This window comes from Ammospiza nelsoni, chromosome 1 (genome assembly GCF_027579445.1).
Source record: "Ammospiza nelsoni isolate bAmmNel1 chromosome 1, bAmmNel1.pri, whole genome shotgun sequence".
Classification (NCBI taxonomy): Eukaryota; Metazoa; Chordata; class Aves; order Passeriformes; family Passerellidae; genus Ammospiza; species Ammospiza nelsoni.
In genome coordinates this window covers 101,330,598-101,354,141 of record NC_080633.1, presented here as the reverse complement: position 1 = coordinate 101,354,141, position 23,544 = coordinate 101,330,598, and the positions used below count along the sequence as shown (strand labels likewise).

Below are 23,544 nucleotides of genomic sequence, written 5' to 3'. Positions count from 1 at the left end.
TGTAGAAAAAAGTATTTCTAGTTGTCCACAACAGTCACCACCAACAGAAGTGCAACTGCTGTTGTACTAAAATGCTGTTTTATGAAGCCAGCATTTTGTCTATGCTTTTATTAATTGTTCAAGGGAGCAGCAGCCTGCTCAGGCTGTGTTGAGAGTACAGTTCTGCCTGCCTGTTCACCAGGAGCAAAGGACAGGTTAAAGCCTTGCCCCATCTGGGGTGTCTGAAGATGCTGATGGCCACTGGAGCCTTGCACAGTAGTTTATGTATTTTAAGGTTCAAATTAACATCAGGGTCCCATTGCACCAAGTACCTGGGGATGCAAAAGCAAAATATCCTCTAACCTTGCTGAGATTTGCTGCAGCCTACTATGCTCAGTGCAGTCATTTTGTGTGGGAAACATCTGACACCCAAGGACAGTGCTAAATACTCAGCTGTGGGGGGAAACAAGAAGTAGAAATTGTACAAATACAGTGCATTGAAGAGCCAGTGAATTAAAATACTTGCTTATTTTCATGTTTCAATATGCCTCTAGAAGGCAATGAATGTGTTAGGGAACTAACATATTTTTTGATTTTGAGCAACAAAAACCATACCTTATATAGGGGATGTGAGTGTCCTTTAGTTTTCAATAAAAAAGTCACAAAACTTTGGTTGGTAGATCACTATTCTCTTGTGAAGATCACTCTGCTCTTTATTCACATTTTATTACAGTTTCATGTAAAGAAATCTTTGTGAAAAATTATTACACTTGCAAAAGTATAATAGGCAAAAGGCTTTATTATTTAGTTGCCTTTTTAATTGTAGCATAAACACAATTTCAGATATGGTTCTGTAGAAGGCAAATCCTGAAAAGCAAAGCTCTTACACGAATTTCCTCATCTTACATGCTGAATCTGTCATGAACTTATCTGTATTAATAGATTAAAAATGTATATCAAATGTTTGTTCAATTAAATTATATTGCATTAAAAATAAACCCCAATCTTTAAAAGGTAGATAAGAAAGCCGCAGCTAAAAAAATAAAAACAGCTCCATATGAAGAAGGCATTTATGTTTAACCAAATGTGTCATACACCAAGTGTGACAGATCGAAGTACTGTTTAGAGTCTTGAGTTCTCCAAGTCAGTGCCTTTTTCCCCAGAAAGAGACAGCTTTTCCATTGCGTGTTTAAATGTTTACTGTTTGCTTTGAATGTAGATATTGGATTATTTCGCAGTATTAAGGTTTGGACTTGCTACAACTGATCAAGAATTTCACTTCTGGTGTTTACATATGTTTTCTGGTTTAACTGCCAAAAGTCTTTGATCAAATCAATGAAAAGGGCTCTTTCCCTTGCTAGTGTATTTTAAGTTGAAAAATTGAAAAAGCTATGGACTAATAAACAATGGATCAGTGGACAGGTAGAGAGGAAGAGGAGCTTGTCTAGAATGTGTTTGTTTGTTTGTTTGTTTAATTAAAAGTAACTACTGCTGATGAATTACTTTCAGTTCTCAAAAATCCATGGTTGCTTAAAGGCTATTGTCTACAATGCACCTGTTCCTGGTGTTCTTCAAGGAGATACTTCAAGAGTTGGGAATAACCTGTATGCTTTTGTTGCCCAGCCATCTCTTTCAGTCATTCACAGGAGGCAAGAGCTCTGAAAAGGCTGAAGTCTCTGGAATGGAGTTTCCCTAGAAATTCACAGTGGTCACTGCTAGAAGTAATTTATTTCTGTCAGGTTTTCTCTCCAGATCCAGCTGAATTAAATTTGTTCACCAAGTGCAAAATCAGACAGGTCCTTTTTGTTCATGTGCAACCACTCATCTTGCAGAGAGGTTGCTGATGGCCCTGTGGTGGCTCTGGGAGGCTCTTTAGCCAAGTAGTACCTGAAGGAAAGAGAAGGGAGAGGAGGTGCAGGGAGGCTGCTTGGAGTCTCAGCTCGGTTGTTGCAGGTTGGAAGGGTTCAGTATCAATGACCTCAGACTCTAAGGTTCTCTATTTTACTTCAGGTAGGCAGTGCTGTAGTTGGTGGGAGTTTGATTTTAATTAATACAAAGAAATGGATTTCCTACCATTTCTGAGACAAGTGTAAAAATTTTCTTTCTCTTTAAGGAGTTCTGGCAATATTTGCCTTTTAAACTGACGGAATTATCTAGTTTTATTATCTCCCTCAATTCAATTATTTTACCTCACGTCCCTGTTCCAGCATCATTTGTTGAGATTTATTAGCAGTTCTTTGGCACTCACAAGACACTAATCATCTGTTTACAATATTGATCAGCAGCTTTCCTGTTAGATTACATTTGAAGGGAGAAATAATCCTGTAGCAAATACTAAATAAAGGACTGAGAAGAAAGGGAAGAAACTACCTTAGACTCTATTAAGTATTTTTTTAGGTACCCTGGAAACATCTACATGCTAAACAGTTGGGCCCCCTTAGTGACTTTCCGCTCTGAAATTCCAACAGAATTTCCCATCCACAAGTTGTACATTGTCTCTAGTCATCTATATTTGTAAAGACACAGATTATTATGCCTATGGATATACATTTCTGTTGACTTCTAAGCAGCTTCTGAGTGGTAAAAATATTTATGGGGCTAACAAAAAATACCTAGCTTCGAATGCCTTAACTATTTCATTTGTTACTGTATATACCTTCTTTCCATGGTGTACATAATAGGATGTTGTTATCATAGTTCTTGAAAATTATGTACTCTTCAGAATGAGAATTGAGAACCAAATAGTAAGAATTAAAAAGTTTACTTTTCTGAAGTTGCTAGCTAAATTTCTTCTAAATGTCTGAAAAGGCTGATTTCAGCAGTAGATTTGTGGGAATTGGCATTAGAAGAATGTTGAAAGTTATATAAATTGCAGCCAAGATTTACTTGCATTTACTTGTATTACTTCTCAGAGTTTTATTAAGGTGCCTTAATCTTACTGAATAATAAGGTAGAGTGATTTTGCATCCATAAATGTTGTAAGCACATCTTCAAACTATGGGGTTCCTTTAAAATATTTTACTTTCAGATAGTCAAAATTACTAGTTCATGCAGTTTTATCCATTCATTTCCCAGAACAGTTCTAAAAGGCAACAGCTATCAGATAGAAAAGACAATAAAGTTTTTGCTTTTCATAGGAAATCCTTACTCATATACATATATCTATACTTGTGGTTGTTAATTAGAGGAAAAAGTTTCCTGAAACTCAATTCAGTTTAGCCATAGAGATATAATAAAGACTTGTATTGCCTTTTCCTACTGTTATAAATATTTAAGAATGAGTAAGTTAGTGTGGTTTTGCACATGGATAAGGACAGGAAGAAGTGTCAAAAGAAGAGAGATAATGCTGAAGAATTTAGATAAAACTTGGACAGAGGAACAGGACACTAAATAGATCTGGCAGCAGCAGACTGGCTTTTCCATTACTTTCTGATCCAATTATGAGAGTTGCTCAAGTTGTGGATGCTGCCCATTTGTCACGTGATGTTGCCAGCATTTATTTCCGAATCAAATCTATAAAAGGAAATGAGAGTTCCCTGTCCTTTCAAACCACTTGTCTGGTAGGAAATCACTTACAAATAATAAAGTGCATATTAGGGTATGAAATAGTTCCTTGATGTATGACCTTCAAAACTGATTTAGGAAAACAGTTGAAGCTGGGAGTAGCAGAAACTTTTCTTACTCTGAAGAATCACAGGCTGCAGTCCTGTGTTTGTACAGCTCGCGGACGCTTGTCTTCACTCTGAAACTGTGTTTACAGAAGCAGCAGGGGTTCCCTATGGGCAGGGCAGGAGAACTGGGAGCAGGGAAGAGCTGCCTCCCCTCAGCGTTGTACTCCACTGGTTTGTCTTCTTTGGGGGAGTCCTCACCCTCTGAGTAATGACAACAGAGGCAGACTTGTAAGGAAAGCATGCAGGAGCAACTTGCATTGCAGTCAGGTTCTCAGTGTCAAAAGGTGACAAAGTTACATTTAATCTACATTTAGATTTATCCCTTCAAAGAAGCGGGTGAGAATTAACTTCATGATTTTCACTACTCAGTGAAATAACAATTCGCTGGAAGGTCTCCAATTTTTTGTACTTATTTGTGCCCAAATATATTGTGGCATGGAATAGAAAATTACCCTACTATACAACTAATACAAAATGTGATCTTATAATCAGAGAGGATTCAGATCCAATTTTGACGTATTACAGCATGTAAGTTATTGTTGTTGGCCAGTGTTTTGAGAATAAAAATCTTGGTAATATTTCCTGCCATGAAATGCCTCAAGTTTACTATTTTATAATAAATGTCTAACAGCTGCACTTCTCTATTCTATTGCACTCCCTTCATCAAGGATTGCAGAGTGGGTTGTACATACTCACTGACTGGATGTTAGATTGACTTAAAATTGAATATGATGTTCACTGCAAAGGCCCAGGAGTTCAATGATTGCAGAACCAGAAGCAGTAACAAAAGTGTTGTGGGCTGATTTGCCATCCTTTATTCCACACGGACTCTGTTCTGTTTAGTCTTACTTAGTCAGTTTAAGAAATAAATTTTGGCATACAGAATCTGTACACTTTCATGGTGCCATTATTGCTTTCAGTAAATAAACAACAAGCAAACCTCTCCCAGTACAGTACAGGTGACATACAGATTATGTGGTTTTCAGTAATTTTTCCAGTTTCAAGGCTCAGTGCTCCACAAAAGACAACTGTGTAAGCAGCATTTTGATAACAGGGATAAATCACCTGCTCCCAATTTTTGTCAAGTCATATTTTTTTTGTTCTTTTTGCATCTTGTTCAGTACTTACAGATTAATTTCATGCTTTGTTATCATCTGTTGTCCACAAAAAAATTCTGCTTGAGGGAATTTTAACAGTTCCTACATTTTTATTTTCGCAAGTGCTTCAGGAATACAAAGGGCAGCAATGTTGTAGGATTGTGTAATGCACCTTTAATTACTCTCACAAATATTTTGAGAGGTGGTTTGTTTTTTTAATTAAGAGCTTTTATGTACATTCAGGGAGAGGTCCTGACTCTCCAAAGCCACCATGATTTCAAGGAAAAGAATGGGTGTGAGCTTTCCATCCTCAACACATTTTTAGGCACTATATACCGTAAGTAATTTGCTTAAATTATCTCTCCTTCTTTTCTTAGTTGAGAGCTTGGTGGCCCCTTAAAATAGCAGGTAGGCAGCAATGTTCAAGGATTTGAACAGAGTGAAACTTGAAGTACCCAGTTGAAATGGAAACTAGAAGACTGAAGCAGAGGTTTTTAGTTTTAGTATGATAAAAGTTTTGTTATCTAGCTCAGAAAGAAAGCTCTAGTATTTAACAGGTAGTGAAGGAAAAAATGTGGAACTGTTCTCAGACTTATAATGTATTCTTATTTGCCAATCCTATCCAAACCACCTCAAAATATTACGAAAGCACAAAATCATGTTATTATTTTTGCTAGTATGATCTAAAGACCTTTTGGACATTTTTTTAGTGCTTGACAGATACAAGTTTGAAGCATGTATTAATATATTTCTCAGACCTGGCAGATGAGTTTTGTGATCTATGAAAGTTGAACTTGTTGATTTCTGTAAAATAAGATGGCAGATGGAACATGTTTCCAGCAGGCAGAAATACAACTGCTAGGGCGATCAGGCTGATCCCTCAACTGCACACACTTCTTGGAAATTTAGTGTAGAGTAAGAGCTTAAAAGTGAAGTCACAGAAATAGTTCAAGAAAGGGATGTGGAATATATCTGTGCTGGTTGCACGCGTGGTTTGTGAGCACTGTCAGCAAGCTCCACAACTGATGCATTTTGTCTAGTGGTGTTACACAGGGGCATGTGGTGGCTATGTGCTTTTATACATTTATAAATGCTGTTTGTTGCCCCAACTTCTTCCCTTATACTTGCAAGTCAGATAAGATTCTCCTAGGAGTTAATAATGTACTAGTTTTGTTTTCCTGGAATATGAGATGCCCCAACACAGGCTGTGTTCTGTGAAGGCGGTATTTCCCATCCTCCCATGTTCAGCTCTAATGAGCTCAGGTTATGCTTAGTGCAGACTGATTATGCTTGAAAACTGTTGCACCTAGCCTTAAAAAAAGGCAAAATAGGTCCAATGAAAATGAATAAAGGTAGATCTGGAAGTATTATCCTGTAATTCTCTTAGACAGATCTGAAGTTAGGTTTTGGAGGAGGGTTAGAGGCCAAACTGCTGCTGTGCCTATCAGAATGAGTCACTAACTAGCAGAGTAATTGCATTGATTATTGCACACCCACAAATTACAACAGAAAATACTTTGCAGGGGGTGGAGGTTGTACTTTTCCTAAAGGTTTCTGTATAATTAATCTACTGTAAGTGCTGGTTCTTTAGAAACGTCTGAACCCTACTGTAGAGCATGGTCCTTGTGTGCCAGTTGGCCACCCCTCCCTACAACATCATCGCAGTGTTTCTTGGGCTATTGCTTTGGTGCTAATGAAGGTTTTGACAATGCTGCTGTTGGGGAAATTCAAGTCATGTATTCTGCTTTTGTTTTTAAATTGTAACTGTTTGCCTGTTTTCATCACGGGCATTAGGAGTTTGAGCAGCTGCATTTTGTATACCTACAGCAAAACAGCTCCCTTGTTAGACAGAACATTTCATAAAGGATTAAGGAGAGCTGACTGAGCCATAAGGGACACTTTTAACTCGTAAACAAGAGGCTGATTATCAAGAGGCTGTGCTTGTTTGTGGAAGAGGTAGCTGAGCAGGTTTCCTTCTCTCTTGGGTGCCTTACCTTGTACTTCACCCAGTCATTAAATCCATTTAATTTTTTTTTTTTTTATTTGTTGACACAGCTTGCATTTGCACTCAGTAGATGTTTGGGGATGAAGAGCAATTTTAATAGAAAATTAGTTGCTACACTTGGTACGAGCAAACCAGTAATAATTGGAGTCACTGGGGCAGCTTGTCACTCCCTGTCTCTTGTGGGTTTCTTGGAACATCAGTTTACAGCCACCTCAGTTAAATGCTGGGTTAGGATTCAAGCTTGAAGTCAGGCTCTCAAAATGGAGACTGTCTACACTGAGTAGAGACTTGAGGCTTGCAAGAGAGTCAGGGATTGACAAAAGTAGTTTTTGCTTCATGATATTGAATTCCAGGTGTTTACTTGGCTCAAATATAAACTTTTTTAAATTGCCATTCTTCTGTTACTTTACAAGACCTGTGCTGCAAAACCCAACAGAATACTGAAACACCGATCAGATTTGTGGCGTGTGCCAGGGCGGCAGCACAGCCCCAGGAGCTGTGAAGTTTTCTGGAGCATGAGGGGGAGCTCAGCTGAGCTTCCCATCACCCACGATGGAGTCACTCTGATCATCCCCTGGGCACCACTCACAGCTCTGTGGGAGGAGATGAAAGTGCTAGGTTAGAGTTCTTCCTCCCAGTTGCCTCTGCCAAACCATGTTACTGTCTGTCCTCTGCTGTACCAGCACAGCATCCTGCTGTTTGCTGTCATGCTCTGGGACTTGGGCTGCAGGCTGATGGATCCAGTTCTGTTTTGTCCTCAGATTTGGTACAGAAGAGGATGCTTCAAAGGATATTGTTTGAATTGCAGAGTCAAACATGCCACATTTAGAAAGCCCTGCTGGTAGTTTGCCTCTACACCCTTCATTTGACTCCACTGGATGTCATCCTTATGATATTACAATTTTCCCCATCAGTTGTCACTCTTTTATTCCACAAAATGTTTCCATGGTTCCATAGATGGGAGACTGGGACTGCCTATATTTGTGTGTATATATATATATATATATATACTATATATATACACATAAGCACTGCGCTATGCATTGGGAGGTACAAGTACCTTGCTCAGTAGGGAGGCACATACCTGCCTTCCTGTGTGAATTAATTCTCTGGATCATCCTGCACAGCAGTTGTTCAGTTGTTGTTGGGAGTTGGGGAGGTGTTAGGTGCGGATTTTTAAGGCATTTAGTGATTTACTTTTTTGTTTGGTTAAGTACTTAAGAGAAAAAGTAGTAACTGAAATTCAGAATAGAAGTGATGACTTCATTTCACACCCACAATGGCAGAACTATGAAAATGTGTAACGTTTGCCACTTCTTTAAGTGGTTGTCAGGTAATCAGACAGATTTAATCTGTGTTTTAGATGAGAAATTGTCTTACAGTCCTGACAGTCCTGAAGCTTAGGAGAATAAGAGCATAAATTTTGGCTTCAGGGAGATTGATTTCACATTGATCTAAGCAGTTGTTTCCATGTTTACAGTATTTTCACAGAAGTAGAAAATATGGCTCTGGATAGAGCCTTCTACATTCCACTTTCTGGAGACTGAAGGTGTCATCAGGATAGCTACTAAATGTATGCTCCATCCGGAAGAAAGGCAGAAAGAATCTTAGTAGAATAAAAATTGTATTCCTGACCTAACATGAACTTTTGTGGTTTGTAAATCCACAAAACTGTTTTTTAGATGAAAACTTCTTTTTTCCAAAATACATAAAGATATGTTCGTGAAGGTACGTAATTGTTTAATCATCAATAGTATTTATTCCACATTTAGGTATCTGAAAAGTGAACTAAGTCCATTTCTTAGCTACTTGAATTATTTTTTGTAGGAGTTATAAGGGGGAGGAGGTTTCTAAGGTAACCTACCAATAAATAAGTTTATTTCCAAAATAAGGGAAATGGAATTTCTAGACCAGGCTGTAACTTCTAGTAAGACAAAGCTGAAAAACAGTACCCTGAGGCTTGGCTGTATTACATTGCATTTGTTAGCTGTATTGTTTTCTTGGAATGCTATGTATGGGAATACATTGAATCAGGAAATTTTTCCCTGAATTAGGTGAGTAAAAATATTTTTACAAGACCTTTTAAAACACAGTAAAAATAGCCTATTGTTTAGATCAGTAATATCAGCTCAGGGTGTTTTTAACCTGCTTTTAGCTCTTCATGATTTTTGGATGATGTATGATTATTTATAGCAAAATGTATCTGCTAGTGAGAAGGAGGTTCAGGAATGCAGGTCTGAGGTTTTGAATTGTCTCAGGAAGAGTGAAAAATTTCCAAATAGTTCCATATTAATAAATATTTGAGGTGTTGTGTGTCACATCTTCGTTTTGATGACATCCAAATATCACATCAAGGTTTTGTATGGTCTAGTGATTGCTATAAATTCTTAGATAAATGGTGTAAATTAATGTGTGCAATGTAAAAAGTACCTGCAATTCATGGCACCTGTAACTCATGAGATCTAAAGCATTATCATTTACTTCTTTAATACTCCAGTTTAAATACTAAATTAAAAATATATCGATTGCTTTATTTTATATGTATATTAATAGATGCCACTCTTTGTATGCCTCCATCCCTAAGAAAGAGTTTGGTTGAAGCAACTATTCTGTTTGATCATGACGTAGGTGGTTTTCTGCTTTCAACCACACTACATTATTTCCTGGTTCTCTTCAGTATGCTAAATATTTTTGGTAGATTTCGGTGGCTTTGATCTGATAGAAGCGAGCAGCATGTGCTTGCAAACACAGTGCATCAGATTACCAGAGTGATTTACCATCTCCCTGTTTTATTCTGTCCCAGTCAAGGTTTCTCAAAGGACCTGGCTTGTGACTTCTAAGAACTGAAAAGCCACTTTCCAGGAGTCACACCTTTAAGTCTTAGTTTGACCAACTCAGAATGTAAGCTACTACAGTCACAGGCTACTCTTAAAAACTTGATTTGTCTTTTCCTGACCTAAGGTAACATTTTATAATGTTTTAGTCTATCTCCCCTTACCAGCTAGAGCAAAGCTGAATTCTCTGTTCTTTGAATTGTCCTGGCTCTTCTTCATGACAGGAATTGCCAACTGTGGCTGCCACCCCAAGGACAGTGCAGCCCCCGGGGGGTGCTGCAGGGCAGGCAGAGCCCAAAAGCGACACCAGGGCCTGCTTGCCATTGAGGTGGCCACAACGTGGCCATGGTGGGAGGAAGGAGGAAGGAGTAACGAGCATTGGGATTCATAGCAATGAGTTGTAAGGATTGAGGGGAATGATTGTTGGAAGGCTGGTCAGGCAAAAGGGGCTTGATTGCAGGGGTTGAAGCTGACATGGTAACTGCTGTGTGGGTGTTGTCCTGTGATGGAGAGAGGGCTGGCATCCAGATCTGTTTGCCATATGCAGAATCCTCCTCTGTGCTTGCAATGGGGGGCCTTATGCAGGTGAGCAGAAAAAGTACTGAGGAACTTACAGCAGACAAGAGAGGGGTTAAAAACAAGTGTGAAAGTTGGATCATGGTACTTGGCACCTTTAAAATGAAACAGGATTTTTCTGGAAGGCTTTAGTCACCTGGGAAGGAAAGATCGAGTAGCTAGCTGTGTGGGAGGCAATTTGCAATCAAGTGTACTCCTCTGCAGTAGATTGGTACATTTTAATGAGGGAAGTATATTTGCTCTGTTTTATATGATTTGCTTAGGACTAGAAGTCTGGAAGTCATTTTAAATAGACTGCTTTGAGACATAATGGTCAGGTGGAAATATTTGAAGCATATGATATGGAAACCCTGTATTTACAATGTATTTGTAGGGTCTCAAGAAGCTGAGCTGAAAAGATTGCCTCTTTTTCAGAAGAGATTTTTAAGAGTAAATAAAGCTCATACAGAGGATGTAAAGGCAGTAGTGAGGAACTACTATAGCTGTGCAACTTTATTTATTTATTTGTTTGTTTATTTACTTCATTAATTATATTTTCAGCTGATCTCTCAATCCATGCCACCCTTCAGAAAAGGATACCTTTACACTCACCTTCTCCTCATCCCTTCCCCTTCCTGTAGGCTTTGTGGGGCTGAATGGGAATGGTTTTTACCTGTTTATTCTCCTTAGAGATGGCTTTCAGGGTGGGTGGGAATTCCCACCCCAAGATGGGGAGGAGGGGAAGGCAGCCACCTGTAGCAGCGAGTGCCTGTGGGAGGAAGGGCTGAGTTGGACTCTGCTCCCATCTGAGGGGATGGAGAGAGCTGGCCCCTTCTGCCTCAGGCCCTGACACTGAGCCACAGTTCACTCCATCCACTGAGAAGGCAGTGCTTTTCTTTGGCCAAAGGTGCCAGCAAGTGAGAGGCATTCAGCTGATGCGCCAGGTATCAATCAAGCATAAGCTTCATATTTGAGGAATGTTTCATGGTATTTATCATTTTGGCTTTTCCAGTTCTTCCTTTTTTCTTGTAGTTATTCTCTCTGTTATGTGTGTCCGCTTTCTCTTTTACTTTAGTTTGATATCTTATCTTGTCCTTATTTCAGCTTGGTTTTGCTTTTTTCCTGCTGTAGGAAGAGAGAGTTTATAATAGCTGCAGCATCACTTCAAAAGGTGGATCTGCAGTGTTTAAAAAGAACAATTATATAAGTAATTAAAATAACAAAGACTAAATAAACATGTCCTCCCCAAGTGAAGAAATAAATTCCAAGGGCAGTATAAGCATCTCTCTATATATATGTTTGCTTCTTCTCTTCATCCAAGACTTCCTGCAAAGGTTTCTCATAGGTTTCTGCTTTAATATCTTCTTTGCTCTAACATTTTCAAAACTTCTTAAAGAATGGAATTTTCTCTCTCTCTGCATCGTGCATAGTATAGCTGGGGGGGAAAAAAAGGCAAAAGGTTTTACGTCCTGAAAAGATGTGGGGAGTGACTGGCAAGCAATTTCAGAAAAGTTTCAGAATTTAGATGTTTATGCAAAATTTTGACAGGATCATGAAGTGAATAGTGGTATTACACCCGTTTTACACAGAGCCAAATTGAACTGTGGAAAAGCAATTTGTTAGGTTTCACAAATTTGTGACTAACCAAAGGACTCCGCTGATTTATTAGCAGGGTTGAGGTGTTAAGAAAACAACTTCTGTGTTTGAGCTGACGTATTGCTTTAACAATTTTGTTCAAGGGGGGAAAGAGTCATATAATAAAGGAAATACTAATTCATCTAAACATCCTTCATTTGAATTTAGAACGATGTGGCTGGAAAAACTCCGTTACAGTGTCATTTACCAGTAATGATAAAACATAAAATGGACTCCCAGCTTTAAAACAAGCTGGACCCTTGAGTCTCTAGAGCTGGGGCTGGGGAAAAGAAGGAGCCAGCAGGCAGGGTTGGACCTACCTCTCTGCCCATGTGTGGCTGTGGCTTCACTGGCACCAAGGACAGCTTTGGTTCCTCTTTCAAATAATTCTGAATTAAGCTTGCTGGCAGACATTTCTGGATTGGGTAGCCTGGGATAGCTGCTAGGAAAAGCACATTCTGCCAGGCAGCTCTTTGGAGGATGCTGTGTTGAGCAAAGACTCTGAAAGTCTTGCAATCAAGTTATTATATTGCATGAGAAAACACCAAGTAGTGGAAAGTTGTGATTTTCAGGAAAAGTTGCACAATCTTTTTAAAGTTACAGGCTGGTTCTTTCTCTGGAAGGCTAATTTTTCATAAGCTGAGCAGCTTTTTGCATCACTTTTATGCCTTTTCCATGACACAAGCATAAATTCAGTTAAAAATGAAGTGAACGTTCTTCTAGGTAACTTTTGTACTTACAGTAAATTTTATATATGGACTGGCATGAATTTTGAAGGCAGCCTTCATTATATATCATGTGCTGGAAACTCTCAGCAGCCATTTTGTATATTTTATTGCAATTTTCCTAATAAATGCTTATAGCTTTTCTTCTGTAAGTGTGTAATCTATCATTTTGCAAACATAAAGCATGAAGGTTGGGGGAAGGAACAGTGCAGATTGGGGATTGAAAAAATTGAGAAATGTTCTGATTTATTGCATTTCCAATTTTCAGGAGTTCTTTGAACATGCAAAAAAGCTCTGGGATGATGAAGGTGTAAAGGCGTGCTTCGAGAGGTCAAACGAATATCAGCTGATTGACTGTGCACAGTAGTAAGTATTTCTTTTTATGAAATTTATAGCCAAGAATGTGATCGTCTTTAACAAGTTAGAAAATATATCAGTGAGATTCAGGAGTTTTGCAATGTAGGAACTAACATTTCCATTCTCTGTATAGGTGGAGCATGTATAGCAAAGTTAATTTATCATCCTAGTTTGCCGTTATTATACAACTAAATATTATGTCTTAAATATTTCACATCTAATAAAGAAAAGTATAAAAGAAATCAAATAACTTTAAGTATCTTTATTCCACTCAAAATTGATTTACATAAAATCATTTCAGTTGAAACTATTAAGTTGGGAAAATGTTGAGTCAATCTAAGGAGAATCCTTTGTTTAAAATTCTGAGAACTAGACAGTGCTGAAATTGCTCTGTCTTTTCACATTCTATAAAAATTTCTAAGACATTTACATAACCAAATGCATACCTGCATTACTAATACATTTTCTAGGTGGAAAAAATTATAAGCAGTATTTAATTAAAGACAGTGGTACATTTGGTATTCTGTCCTTTAAAGTGAAGTGGTACAGATGTATGTAACACAGTCAAAATGTGTAAACAGATTCAGTCTGGTCAGAAATATTCTGAGAAGTGTAGCAGGTTGTGAAGGTGCAAATCATAAATACATAGTACAATGATGAAAACCTATTAATCAAAAAATAGTATGTTGACATTACAAGTGCTACAAACTCAGCTGTTCTTGATAGTAACACAGGTCTGAGTTAGATTTCCATGGAAAATACACATTTCATGTGAACTGCTATTGCCAGAACACATACTCATGCAGTTCCATGGGATTTAGGGTTTCCAGAGAACACACTCCAGTGGGCTGTGATTTATCTCATTGGCAGGATGGTCAGCAGCAATGCCACAAGTCTGTTCTTGCACTCAGTGTTTTGCTTTTCCCTCCTCTCTGCTCTTGCTGCTGAGCCTGAAGCAGGGGAATAGGTCCATGTCACTAAAGGACTTGTCATGCTTTTGCCACAGTGGGGAATTTTGGTGTTGAAAGTTTGCTTTCCCTCTTTCCAGACCATTTTTGGGAAAAAATGATTCATCAGCACATGGAAGTGAGGAAAAGTTAGATAGGTGTATGAAGGAACTCATTTGACCTCAGTGCATTTACCAAACCTTGGGCGTTTGCTCACAATCCAGAGTAGCTGGAAATTAAAAGAGTGGTTGTACACAGAGAGACTTAGACAGCTGTCCTAGGTTGTAATCTGTGGGTTTCCTCTCTGCCCTCACTCACCATAGTACAGATCTGAGTTGTGCTTGCAGAAAAGTGCAGACTGTCTGTTTATCATATATATTCACACACTAAAACATCAGACCAAGAAAACAGTGCATATTTAAAATACATGAATATGAACCCTACTTCAAAGATCAATAAAGGTCTCACAATCCTACTTGAAAAATGGTGCTGAAAGGGCCACAGAAAATCAGGAATACACCAAATTATAGTGTTAATGGTGGTGTGTTTTCCCTTTAAAAAAATGATGCCTGTCTACAGGTTCTGACAGGGAGAATGTTGGGTCTCATGTTGTGTCCAAAACCAAAACACAAATGAGGAAAAAAAATTGGATCTAGAATTAGGTCCATTGTCTTGGAACAGAGGACTGTATCCTACCTTTTTCTGTAAAAGGTTAAATAAAGCAAGTTTAATAGCATTTTTTTTCTATGTTTCTTCCCTCCATAACTTCTAACTGGCTTGCTTTTCCTTTATCTAAGATTATTTGTTATAGTAGTGACTGCATTTGCATAATTCTTCACCTTCAAGACCAGTTATGAAGTATCATTTGATATTTAAATATTCCTTGAGTGTATCTGTGCTTTTCATGTCATGATCTACCTGAAAGTATAACAGCGGAGTGACTTATCCTTGTTTACACACCTTCAGTCTTAGAGCAGAAACTTGAAATTCAGGTACAGCTGTGTCAGTGACCTGATCAAACAGCCTTTTTCTCACAGGTATTGATGATTTCAAACACTGAAGTATAATCATGACAGAAGGATGCTGAAAAATCACCCAGCTTTTATCTGCTCCTACACTCAGAAGAACATTTCTGTGCTAGCACTGGATGGACATTTGTCAGGGTGGTGGGGTCATGTCCTCCTCATAACTGAGAGCCTGTGAGCAGAGGTTGGAAATGCAGTTCTGATAGCTACACACCAGTTCTTTCATGCACTTAGGAAATACAGAGGGTGAGGGTGCTGTGTTCTGGCTCAGCAGGAGCGTGTGGCATTTCTCTCAGAACCTGTCCATGGTCATTTTTCGCTAGTGAAGGGGAAAAGGGAAGGAGTGTAATGCTGATACACATGCTTACTGTGGGACTTTGAAACATCTGCAGTGTTTCCATTACTCTGGCTTTAGGGGAAAACATCCCATGCCATCAGCTAAATCCTAATCTTCTGTTTAGTAGTGAAGGAAGAACATTATCAGTAGGTCACCACTTCTCATCTTAAAAAAACACAAAGCCAAACCTAAAAAATCCCAGCATGAGGTATAAATATCATTGGACTACAAGTTGGGTGGCTGGCTTAAGAATACTGAAAAGCATTATTAGCAAATTATAATGTCAGTGACCAAACTTGCTGACTGTTAAATGAGTTGCAAATACAGTGTATTTTGGAATAGTTTAATTTGGCTACAGTACAGGGCTTCTGTATTTTTAAAACTTAACCTAATTTTCTTTATTGCTGTGGGAGAAGTATTTTGCTGGAATCAGAGGTAGTAGAAGGACACAGAGGCAAATGTTTTATTTATGTTATGCCTGAAAGTTAATTTTCCTTGATCCTCAATGCCCTTTCAAATTATCAGGATACTGTTCCTTCATGGCAATGAGAATGGGGGTCTGCTTTTCCCTCATTCTCACTCATTTAAATATTCTTACATGAGTCTTTATGTATCTCACTTCTTCCATTGTTAAGGAATACATTTAGTGCACACATCATGTTGATGCATCACGTGATATTTGTAGCAAATACAAATCTATGGCAAAGCCAGAGGTCAGCAAAGATCAGGATTGTTTTTATCACCAACTACAAAGACAGTTATGTAATTCTTGGAGGGAGTATTATTGCATGGCCATCAACCATCTTCTTTCCTTAATGACCTTCATATATTTCTTCGAGATTAATATCATAAAACTGACAGGTTATTGTTTTCCTTGTCATCTGATTTAATATTTCTTACAAGGTAAATTTCAAGTTTAATCTCAAGAACTGATACTTACTTTGAAAAGTTGATTTTATTTAGTTGTGTCCCCATTTGACTTGGACACATTTCAGCAGATTTATTCTGTTTATGATGATAAATCTCCCATGTAACTTTAACTTATTTGAACTCTATTCAAACTGTGCTTTTTGTCTGTTTTCACATAGTTTAAATTCAGCAAATTCTAGGTCTATGAGGGACTTTCAGACTGTGATCTAGAGAAGCTTTGGCACTGAACTGTCTAGTATATAAACAATAGGCAGAAATTAAAATTTTCCTGTGATTCTAGGACAGTTTTCTAAAAGGTAATTTCCCGTATGATGAATACAGTTCCATTTTTAATATTTCGGTTTCTTTATACTGGTTACCAAATACACAAATTTTATTGTATCCATGGATGGGAACCACAAAGAAAAATTCTATAAATGCAGAACAGAACAAAACAAATAAAGGTTCAGGTATGATGGCCTCCAATTAAAAAATGAAAAGAAAAAAGCTAGTGAGTTATGTCTTTAAAAACTTCGTAAATTTAAGTCAATTAATTTATGTGGCAACAAAGAGGTATAAAATTTCAATTCAGGACATCAGTCATCCTTGGGGGGAATATCAGGCACCCCCAGTCTGGCGATGTCCATCTGTTGTTTCCATGAAGTAAGCATTGAGCTAATTTAGTTTTGGCTACTCAGCTGTCAGGTGGCTTGCTAAAATTACTTTCAGTGATCAGAAAAAAGGTGTGGGGATACTTGTAGTGCTCAGACATTGCCAGGGAAAGGTGGTAGTACTAGAGCACCAGAGTAGACCAGCAGAGCTAGGCACTTCGGGAAGGGGACAAAAAAGACAAAAGCAAAACATTCAGTTCTCTTTTTAGGTCACACACAGCTCAAGTTCAAGCTGTTGTTGTTAGAAATAAAAAAAAAAAATAACTCCTTTTAGGCTTATTAGAAAGTTTTAGAATAGAATTTTGTTTCACTGTGTTCACATGCAAATAGCAGCATGTGTGTTCATGAGTGGCCCTGGCTCAAAAGGATTTCATTCAGCTCACTGAGATCCTTGGAATAGGAACTAGACCAAGACTTTAAGGGAACCCTACCCTCAACCAGTACTTTGCCCTATTTTATCAGTCTTCTTTCCCTGACAAAATTTTCCTGACCACTTCTGATCTACTTAAGTGTGAAGGCCTAAATTGGTCTCTGTGTGAACATTGGGGCTAATAAAACTTCATTATACAAGTTCTCAGGAAAGCAAAAACAAGGGATGTGAGCTTGGCCAGAGGAGATTGATTTTATATTTGAGCTGATACAGATGGAAAAGACACAGATTTTCTTTTTCTTTGCAGTCATTCTGTCCTGGGGGGAATTTCTGACATGTCTATCCTATATTAGGTAGGGTAATAAAATAAAATTAAAAAAAAAAAACCAAACAACTCTTGGGTTGTTGAGTTCTGTTGTTCTGTTCTGTTGTTGTCCACAGATTCAACTCTCAATGTGAGAAAAAAGATAATTCTTTTCTCAACAGCGGCACTTCTTAAAACCAAGCATATTTTTGACTTGCCTTGCACTCTTCTAGACATGAGGTTTAATTGCTGGCATGCACAGTCATCAATGAGTTCCCTCCTATAGGCTGAGGTCAGAAAAGCTGCCTTGACATTCTCTGCTTTTTTGTCTAGTGTGGCGTTGCAGCCAGGTGTATTGGTATACTCTTTCTTTATAAGGGGCAGTGAAGTAAACGTGGATAGATTTATGATAAATTAAGCTAAGCACTGTTATTATTGTTGCTGTTATCATTGTGATGATAAAGTTTCTTCATTTTTTCCATTTAAAGTTTCTCATGCAGTATCACTTTCAAACCTTAAAAATTCATTGCTTAAGTTAGAAACAAATTTTGTTTGGTTAATTCATGAACAAGTTTTCTCCACTTACCTGATCTAAACTAGAAGACTTAATCAGCCACTAAATTGTTGTTTAATAGTAATTTTAAAAAAGGAGAGAGGTTATATTTATAGAGTAATCACTTTAGCCTCACTGATGAGTCTTCTAAACAGAGGTGGCTGCCAGATAGGACAGAAGTCATTCTCCAGTGTGTAATGCTTGCATTTTTCACTGTTTACTAACTAATAGACCACACTCTCAAGAGGCAGAATTGTGGTTTCTTAAAATATGCACTGGGAATTCTGTGAAATAACCATTTCAAGTGTTGCTGTGATTTTTTTGTTGTTGTTGTTGTTGTTCCCCTTTTTGCCTTCGCTTACAAAACAAAAATCATTAGATTAACCAATTTTATCTTAATTTTGGTGATCAAAATGTAACCATGATGTTATAATCCTAGTATTTAGAAGTACAAAGATATGGAATAAGAAGTAGTTGGAGAAACCTCCAAAGTGCATTTGCATTTTCAGTTTGGAGGATGAAGCAGTATGAAAATACCATTCAGAAATAGGCATGTACCCCCCCTGTTTAAACCACTTTGGTTCACAAATGCCTTCCATACCTAGAGAAGACAATAGCACTTTTCAAATATAAAAATAAGATAGAAGGTAGTTTATAAACACAGCACCTTCTTTGCCTTTTAAAATTGATGTGACAAATACTTTTTCTTATTAACTAATTGCCACTGGAGAACTGTTTAAGCTGCCCTCGATGGGCTGCTCAAACATAAATTTAAACCATACATTTTCCCACATGCTTCACTGTGTATGACTGGTTCTGTTTCCTGCGGTTTTAGAACAAGCAAAAAGGTTGAAAGTCAAAGGCAGAAAAACATAAAATATTCCCTAACCTCAATTTAAAGGAGTAATAAAATCTAAAGACCAGGCAGACTCATGACAGATGCATGAAAGTACACTTTGATTCTTTTTGATGTTTTATTAGACAATGTTTTCTTCAAAAAAATACAGCAAAGCTGGCTTTATTCTGTCAAGGAAAGAGTTCTTTCCTCCCCTAGTCATCAAATTTTTCACTTTTTCCTGAACACTGATGAATGTTTTTCCTAATTTTTTTTTCTGACTGCACACACAGGGCAATAATAGGTGCAGGACATGTTAGTGTAACATGGCATCTCAGCCTCGTTTGGAAATGTAATCCATTCAGCAAATTGGAGAATTGCAAGCAGGTCCATCAGCTGAGCTTGTCTGCATTTAGTTTTCTCTATTAGCGTCCTGTATTTAATTTGGAGATATATTTTTCCAATATCCTTTCTACAGAGTTAAACTACAGGCTTTTGCAATACAACAAATTTGACTTAGATTTCAGCAGATTTTCAAGCCTGATCAAAAGACTGCTGAAGCACCAAGACACACAGTGTTACCCTCAGCATATCCACTCTTAAAGCATCAATATCCTTTATAACAAAGAGTTTTCTGTTGCATTTATTATTAAAAGAGAAAAGACTATGTTTATTTTGCATCCCAGCAGTGAGGACAGATGTGAATAGGTGCTGGTACAGGGCTGAATCAGTGAGCTGGCACAGTGGGCCAGTGTGACTGGCAAAAATGACCAGACTCTGGGATACTGAGCAGCAAGAAGGGAAGGCTCCTCTGTAAGACTGGACTGCACTGAGGGACGTTTTGTTTGAATTTTGCATATTAAAATCATAGAAGTAGTTATTAAAACATAAGAAAGGAAAATAGCAGAGTTAATCAGCATACTTTGAAATTGCATTGAAGGTTTATATCTTATCTAGAGTACAGATAACTGCCAATAAAGAAAATCTTAAAAATGTGTGTATTCCTACTGACAAGTTAAAGAAAGAGTACAGTAAACACGCTGATGCAGCTTAACTCCAGAAATCCTGATTATGAATCATTGTTCAGGGTCAGCATCTCAAAATGTCTCCAAATGAAGTAAAACTGCTGATGATGGTTATCTAGAATCTGCATGCAGGATTTATGAGTGGATTTCAGAAGGAAGTTGTGGGTCATTCTGCCAATTGTGGTGTTATTTATGTGCTGTTCTTGCTTTAGAACTCTTCCAGTGTATGCGTGGGAGAAAGAGTAAACTATGACCAAAGCCAGCTTCATTATATTGCAGGGAACATTGAGAGTCATTTATATTTATTCCATTTCTAAGAATTTAATTCAATCTGTTCATTTACAATTCATTACTGAGTGTGTGCATGTTCTCAGTGGCAGAGATTAGTTGGTTAAAGAATACATCACCTTATTAATCATTACGTAACACAAATGTATTTTAAGTTCTATCTATGGGAATTTTTTTTTACTATGCTCTATAGAAAAAGTGTGTTCTAAATTCTCTTACTTTAAACCTAACCTACTGTGAAATACATGTTTACATAATAAATTTAATATAACAATTGTATAATAACTGTGAGCTAAATGCTTAAAAAAGAAGAACATTGAAAATTTAATGGCAGATTATATGGGATACTGTCAAATTATTTATATTTTAAGTTTTCTTAAATGCCACATGCATTTTTTCACTTAGGGATGGTCAGTTTTTCTTTGTTTCAAGTAGTCAGTTTCACATGACGGGATAAAGAAAGGCCAAGAATCATATTTCTTTCTTAAGAAACCACTCGCTGGCCAGACTGCATACACAGCCTGCTCTGCACTAATAGATGTACACAGCCTTGTTTATGTTAGGATCGACAAGAAGCCAGGGTTTGGGTGGCTGTGTTTTTCTAAATTAACGCTGCACTGACAGATTTGGAAAAAGAAAGATGGTGGAATGCAGAAGTTAAGAAATAAGAAAATTAAATACAGTTGATACTGTGTTGAAAAAATCTAAATATTAAGCATCTATGCTTGAAAAATAAATTTTACACCTCAGACTAAACCAAAATAGAGTCATGGTATTTATCAGTTTGGTTGTAATCCCAGTTTTAAGACAAATCAGACTGGGAAACTAAGCAGTTCAAGGGTATCTCTCTACTTCTTATAATTAAGTTAAAGCTAATTTTGTTCATTTTAGTACAAGACAACAGTGGTGCTGCCAGAATTTTTTAAAGGTTTATTTTACTTTAGAGAAATTGTTTCAGTTGTGTCTTTTGTAAAAGTATTCTTTCTCATTCAATTAGAATTGTTTGTTACATTGTGAGATTCAACCTAAAGTTTAATTTGTGCCTAAATTAAGCAGTGGAAAAGAAAATACGTGTAAGACGTATCAGTAGTCATCCTGTTTAATGGACATACCAAATAATAAAATTTCTGAAAGATCATTAATTCTAGTATTGGTTCATAAATTAGTTGTTCCTCCTCTTACTACTTCCCTGATAATTCCATTAATTGTAATCAAAAAAGAGAGATGAGTTTAAGCAGTTTTCACATATAAATGCTAATGCATGGGGAGGTGAATCTTGAAATCAGCTGTATGGATTTTCTGAGAACAACCTTTCAGTTTTGGTTTTCTTTCATGAATGTGGCAGGGAGGCTGGGAGGTTTCATTTTGTTTTTCAGATATTTGTTTGTGTAAATTAATTGGACTGAATATCAAAATAACCCTTAACTCCATTTCCTGACCAAAATCTCTTGCTACTCTTTATTATCTCTTTATTCCCTGCTTTTGCCCCCATGCTGCTTTTTGTCTTTCTTTAAGAGGGGTTCACTACCTTTCATTTGGTTTAGAAGGATGAGTTTGGGAAGATCTGCATTCTGATCATTAGCATCCTGAAATCCTAGTGGTGCAGAATTTGGATAGTTATTCTTTATGAAGTTTCCTTCCCAGCTACATTGTGGAGAAGTTTAATTGTCAGTATGGGTGTAATTTCTTGGCCTCAACTTATTTATTGGCCCAACCATGTCAAACATGTAATTGCCAACACTACTGTAGCAATTATTTTAAAACAGTTTATTAAAGAGTAGTAGAATGCTCTAGAGCAGTGTTGCCACCAGAGTTTATTCTGCTCAGGGAATGTAGAAGTAAGCTTGAAGTGTGAAGGAACTTGTTGGTCCAGTATGACTTGTATATTCATTTAGTCCTATTTCCTTACATTGTCAGGGTCTTGGAAACCTTTTTTCCCAGCAAGTTTGCCATAAACTTGCTTTTCACCACAAACATCGTGGGTTTGAAAAGCTTTTCTCTAAAGAAGTGTGTGCCAGGAAGCATTTTTCTACATTCTACAGAACTGATAGTAGTAAACTATATTTCATTACATCAACATTGTTACAATTCTTCAAAAAAAGGGGGTCAAATGTAGTCACTAGTTTCCACAGGTTTCATTTTCTTTTAACAACATGGAAGTCTTTGTTTTGGGGGTTTAGTGGTTTTGTTTGGTTTTGTTTTGCATCACAGCAGAACTCGTGTTCTGCACTGGTTAGTCATCCCTTTCCTCTGAGGCTTGTTGGCAGCTCCTGTCAGTAGGGGCTGAGGTCGAGGTGGGAGGTTCTCCAGAGGAGATTGTGGTGCAGAGAGCACAGCTAACACAGGCAAAATTTAGGGGTTTTGACCTGATAGTAACCAGCAAATTATGTTATGTAAAAATGACAAGAGTGAGACCTCTATTAAAGCTTATTAATAGAAATTTGTTAATTTATTTATAAATATACCATTCTATACCTGTGTCAGGGAGATCATCATAATATACAGTATGTTGAAAGAATGATTAAATTATTATTAAAAATTATTTTAGGCGTGCTTTTACTAAGTTGTAAACAAGTTATACCTTTTTAGAGGATGAAAAGAAGATGAAAAGAGAAGATTGTATGTGGGCGAGAATAATAAATATGGGTTCACAAATAAAGCAAAAGGAATAAAGCACCAAGTATTTTTGGCAGGAATTCAGTCTGTTATGTCTCTTTAATGAGGCAAATGTTAAATGTATGGGATTGCACAATGTTGAGGGGGCTTAGCCTGTGTCCTGATGGAAGTGAGCAGAATGGATATGAGGAGGGAAAAAGAACAAACCATCACAAAAGATCCTGGAAACAACCAAAGAGACATTGCTAGTGAGATCTTTTATTTCCACACCATATGAAGAGCTCAGTGCAGGTGAATGTTCAGAAATTTGAGTAAATGCACAGTTGGATTCTGAGCAATCAGGGTAGCCTGGCTAAAAGGCAGTTACAGTAAACATGAGATGTGGATATGGCATGGATACTGTGAGGTTATCAGAAATACAAAGAAGACCACAAAAACTGAAATATAGGAAAAAATCCTTAAAAGAGGAAAAAAATAACAAAAAGTAAATGGTTATGTATTCCATTAATTTCTTTAGAAAGGAAATAATTGAAGGACAGGTCCAAAGCATTTAATTCTAAACCTTTCAGCCTGTGGGATGAGCTTAAGACAAATGTCTTTATTCACAAGCAAGACAGGTTTCTTCATCTCAGCCTCATTGTTCCAGAAGATGGGTGTTATCTGCAATAGTAGGCTAGGAGCACAAGTACACTTTTTTCCAGAGGAGAAATAGGAAAGGCTTTCCAAGCAAAAAGTCTCAGTTTCATTCTGCCTCTAATAGGATTGATTCTAGTTTTCTAAATTGCAATGTGGACTTCAGAGCACTG

General features: G+C 37.4%; 1 protein-coding gene across 2 annotated transcripts in view; it reads left to right on the top strand.

Annotated features, from left to right (window-relative positions):
* GNAL (G protein subunit alpha L) overlaps window positions 1-23,544 on the top strand; it is a 182,678-nt gene that overhangs the window by 112,022 nt on the left and 47,112 nt on the right. For both annotated transcript variants that reach the window (XM_059489650.1, XM_059489658.1), the window contains exon 5: window positions 12,770-12,867. In XM_059489650.1, the coding sequence (XP_059345633.1) occupies window positions 12,770-12,867 (98 nt within the window). The remainder of the gene's footprint in view (window positions 1-12,769; window positions 12,868-23,544) is intronic.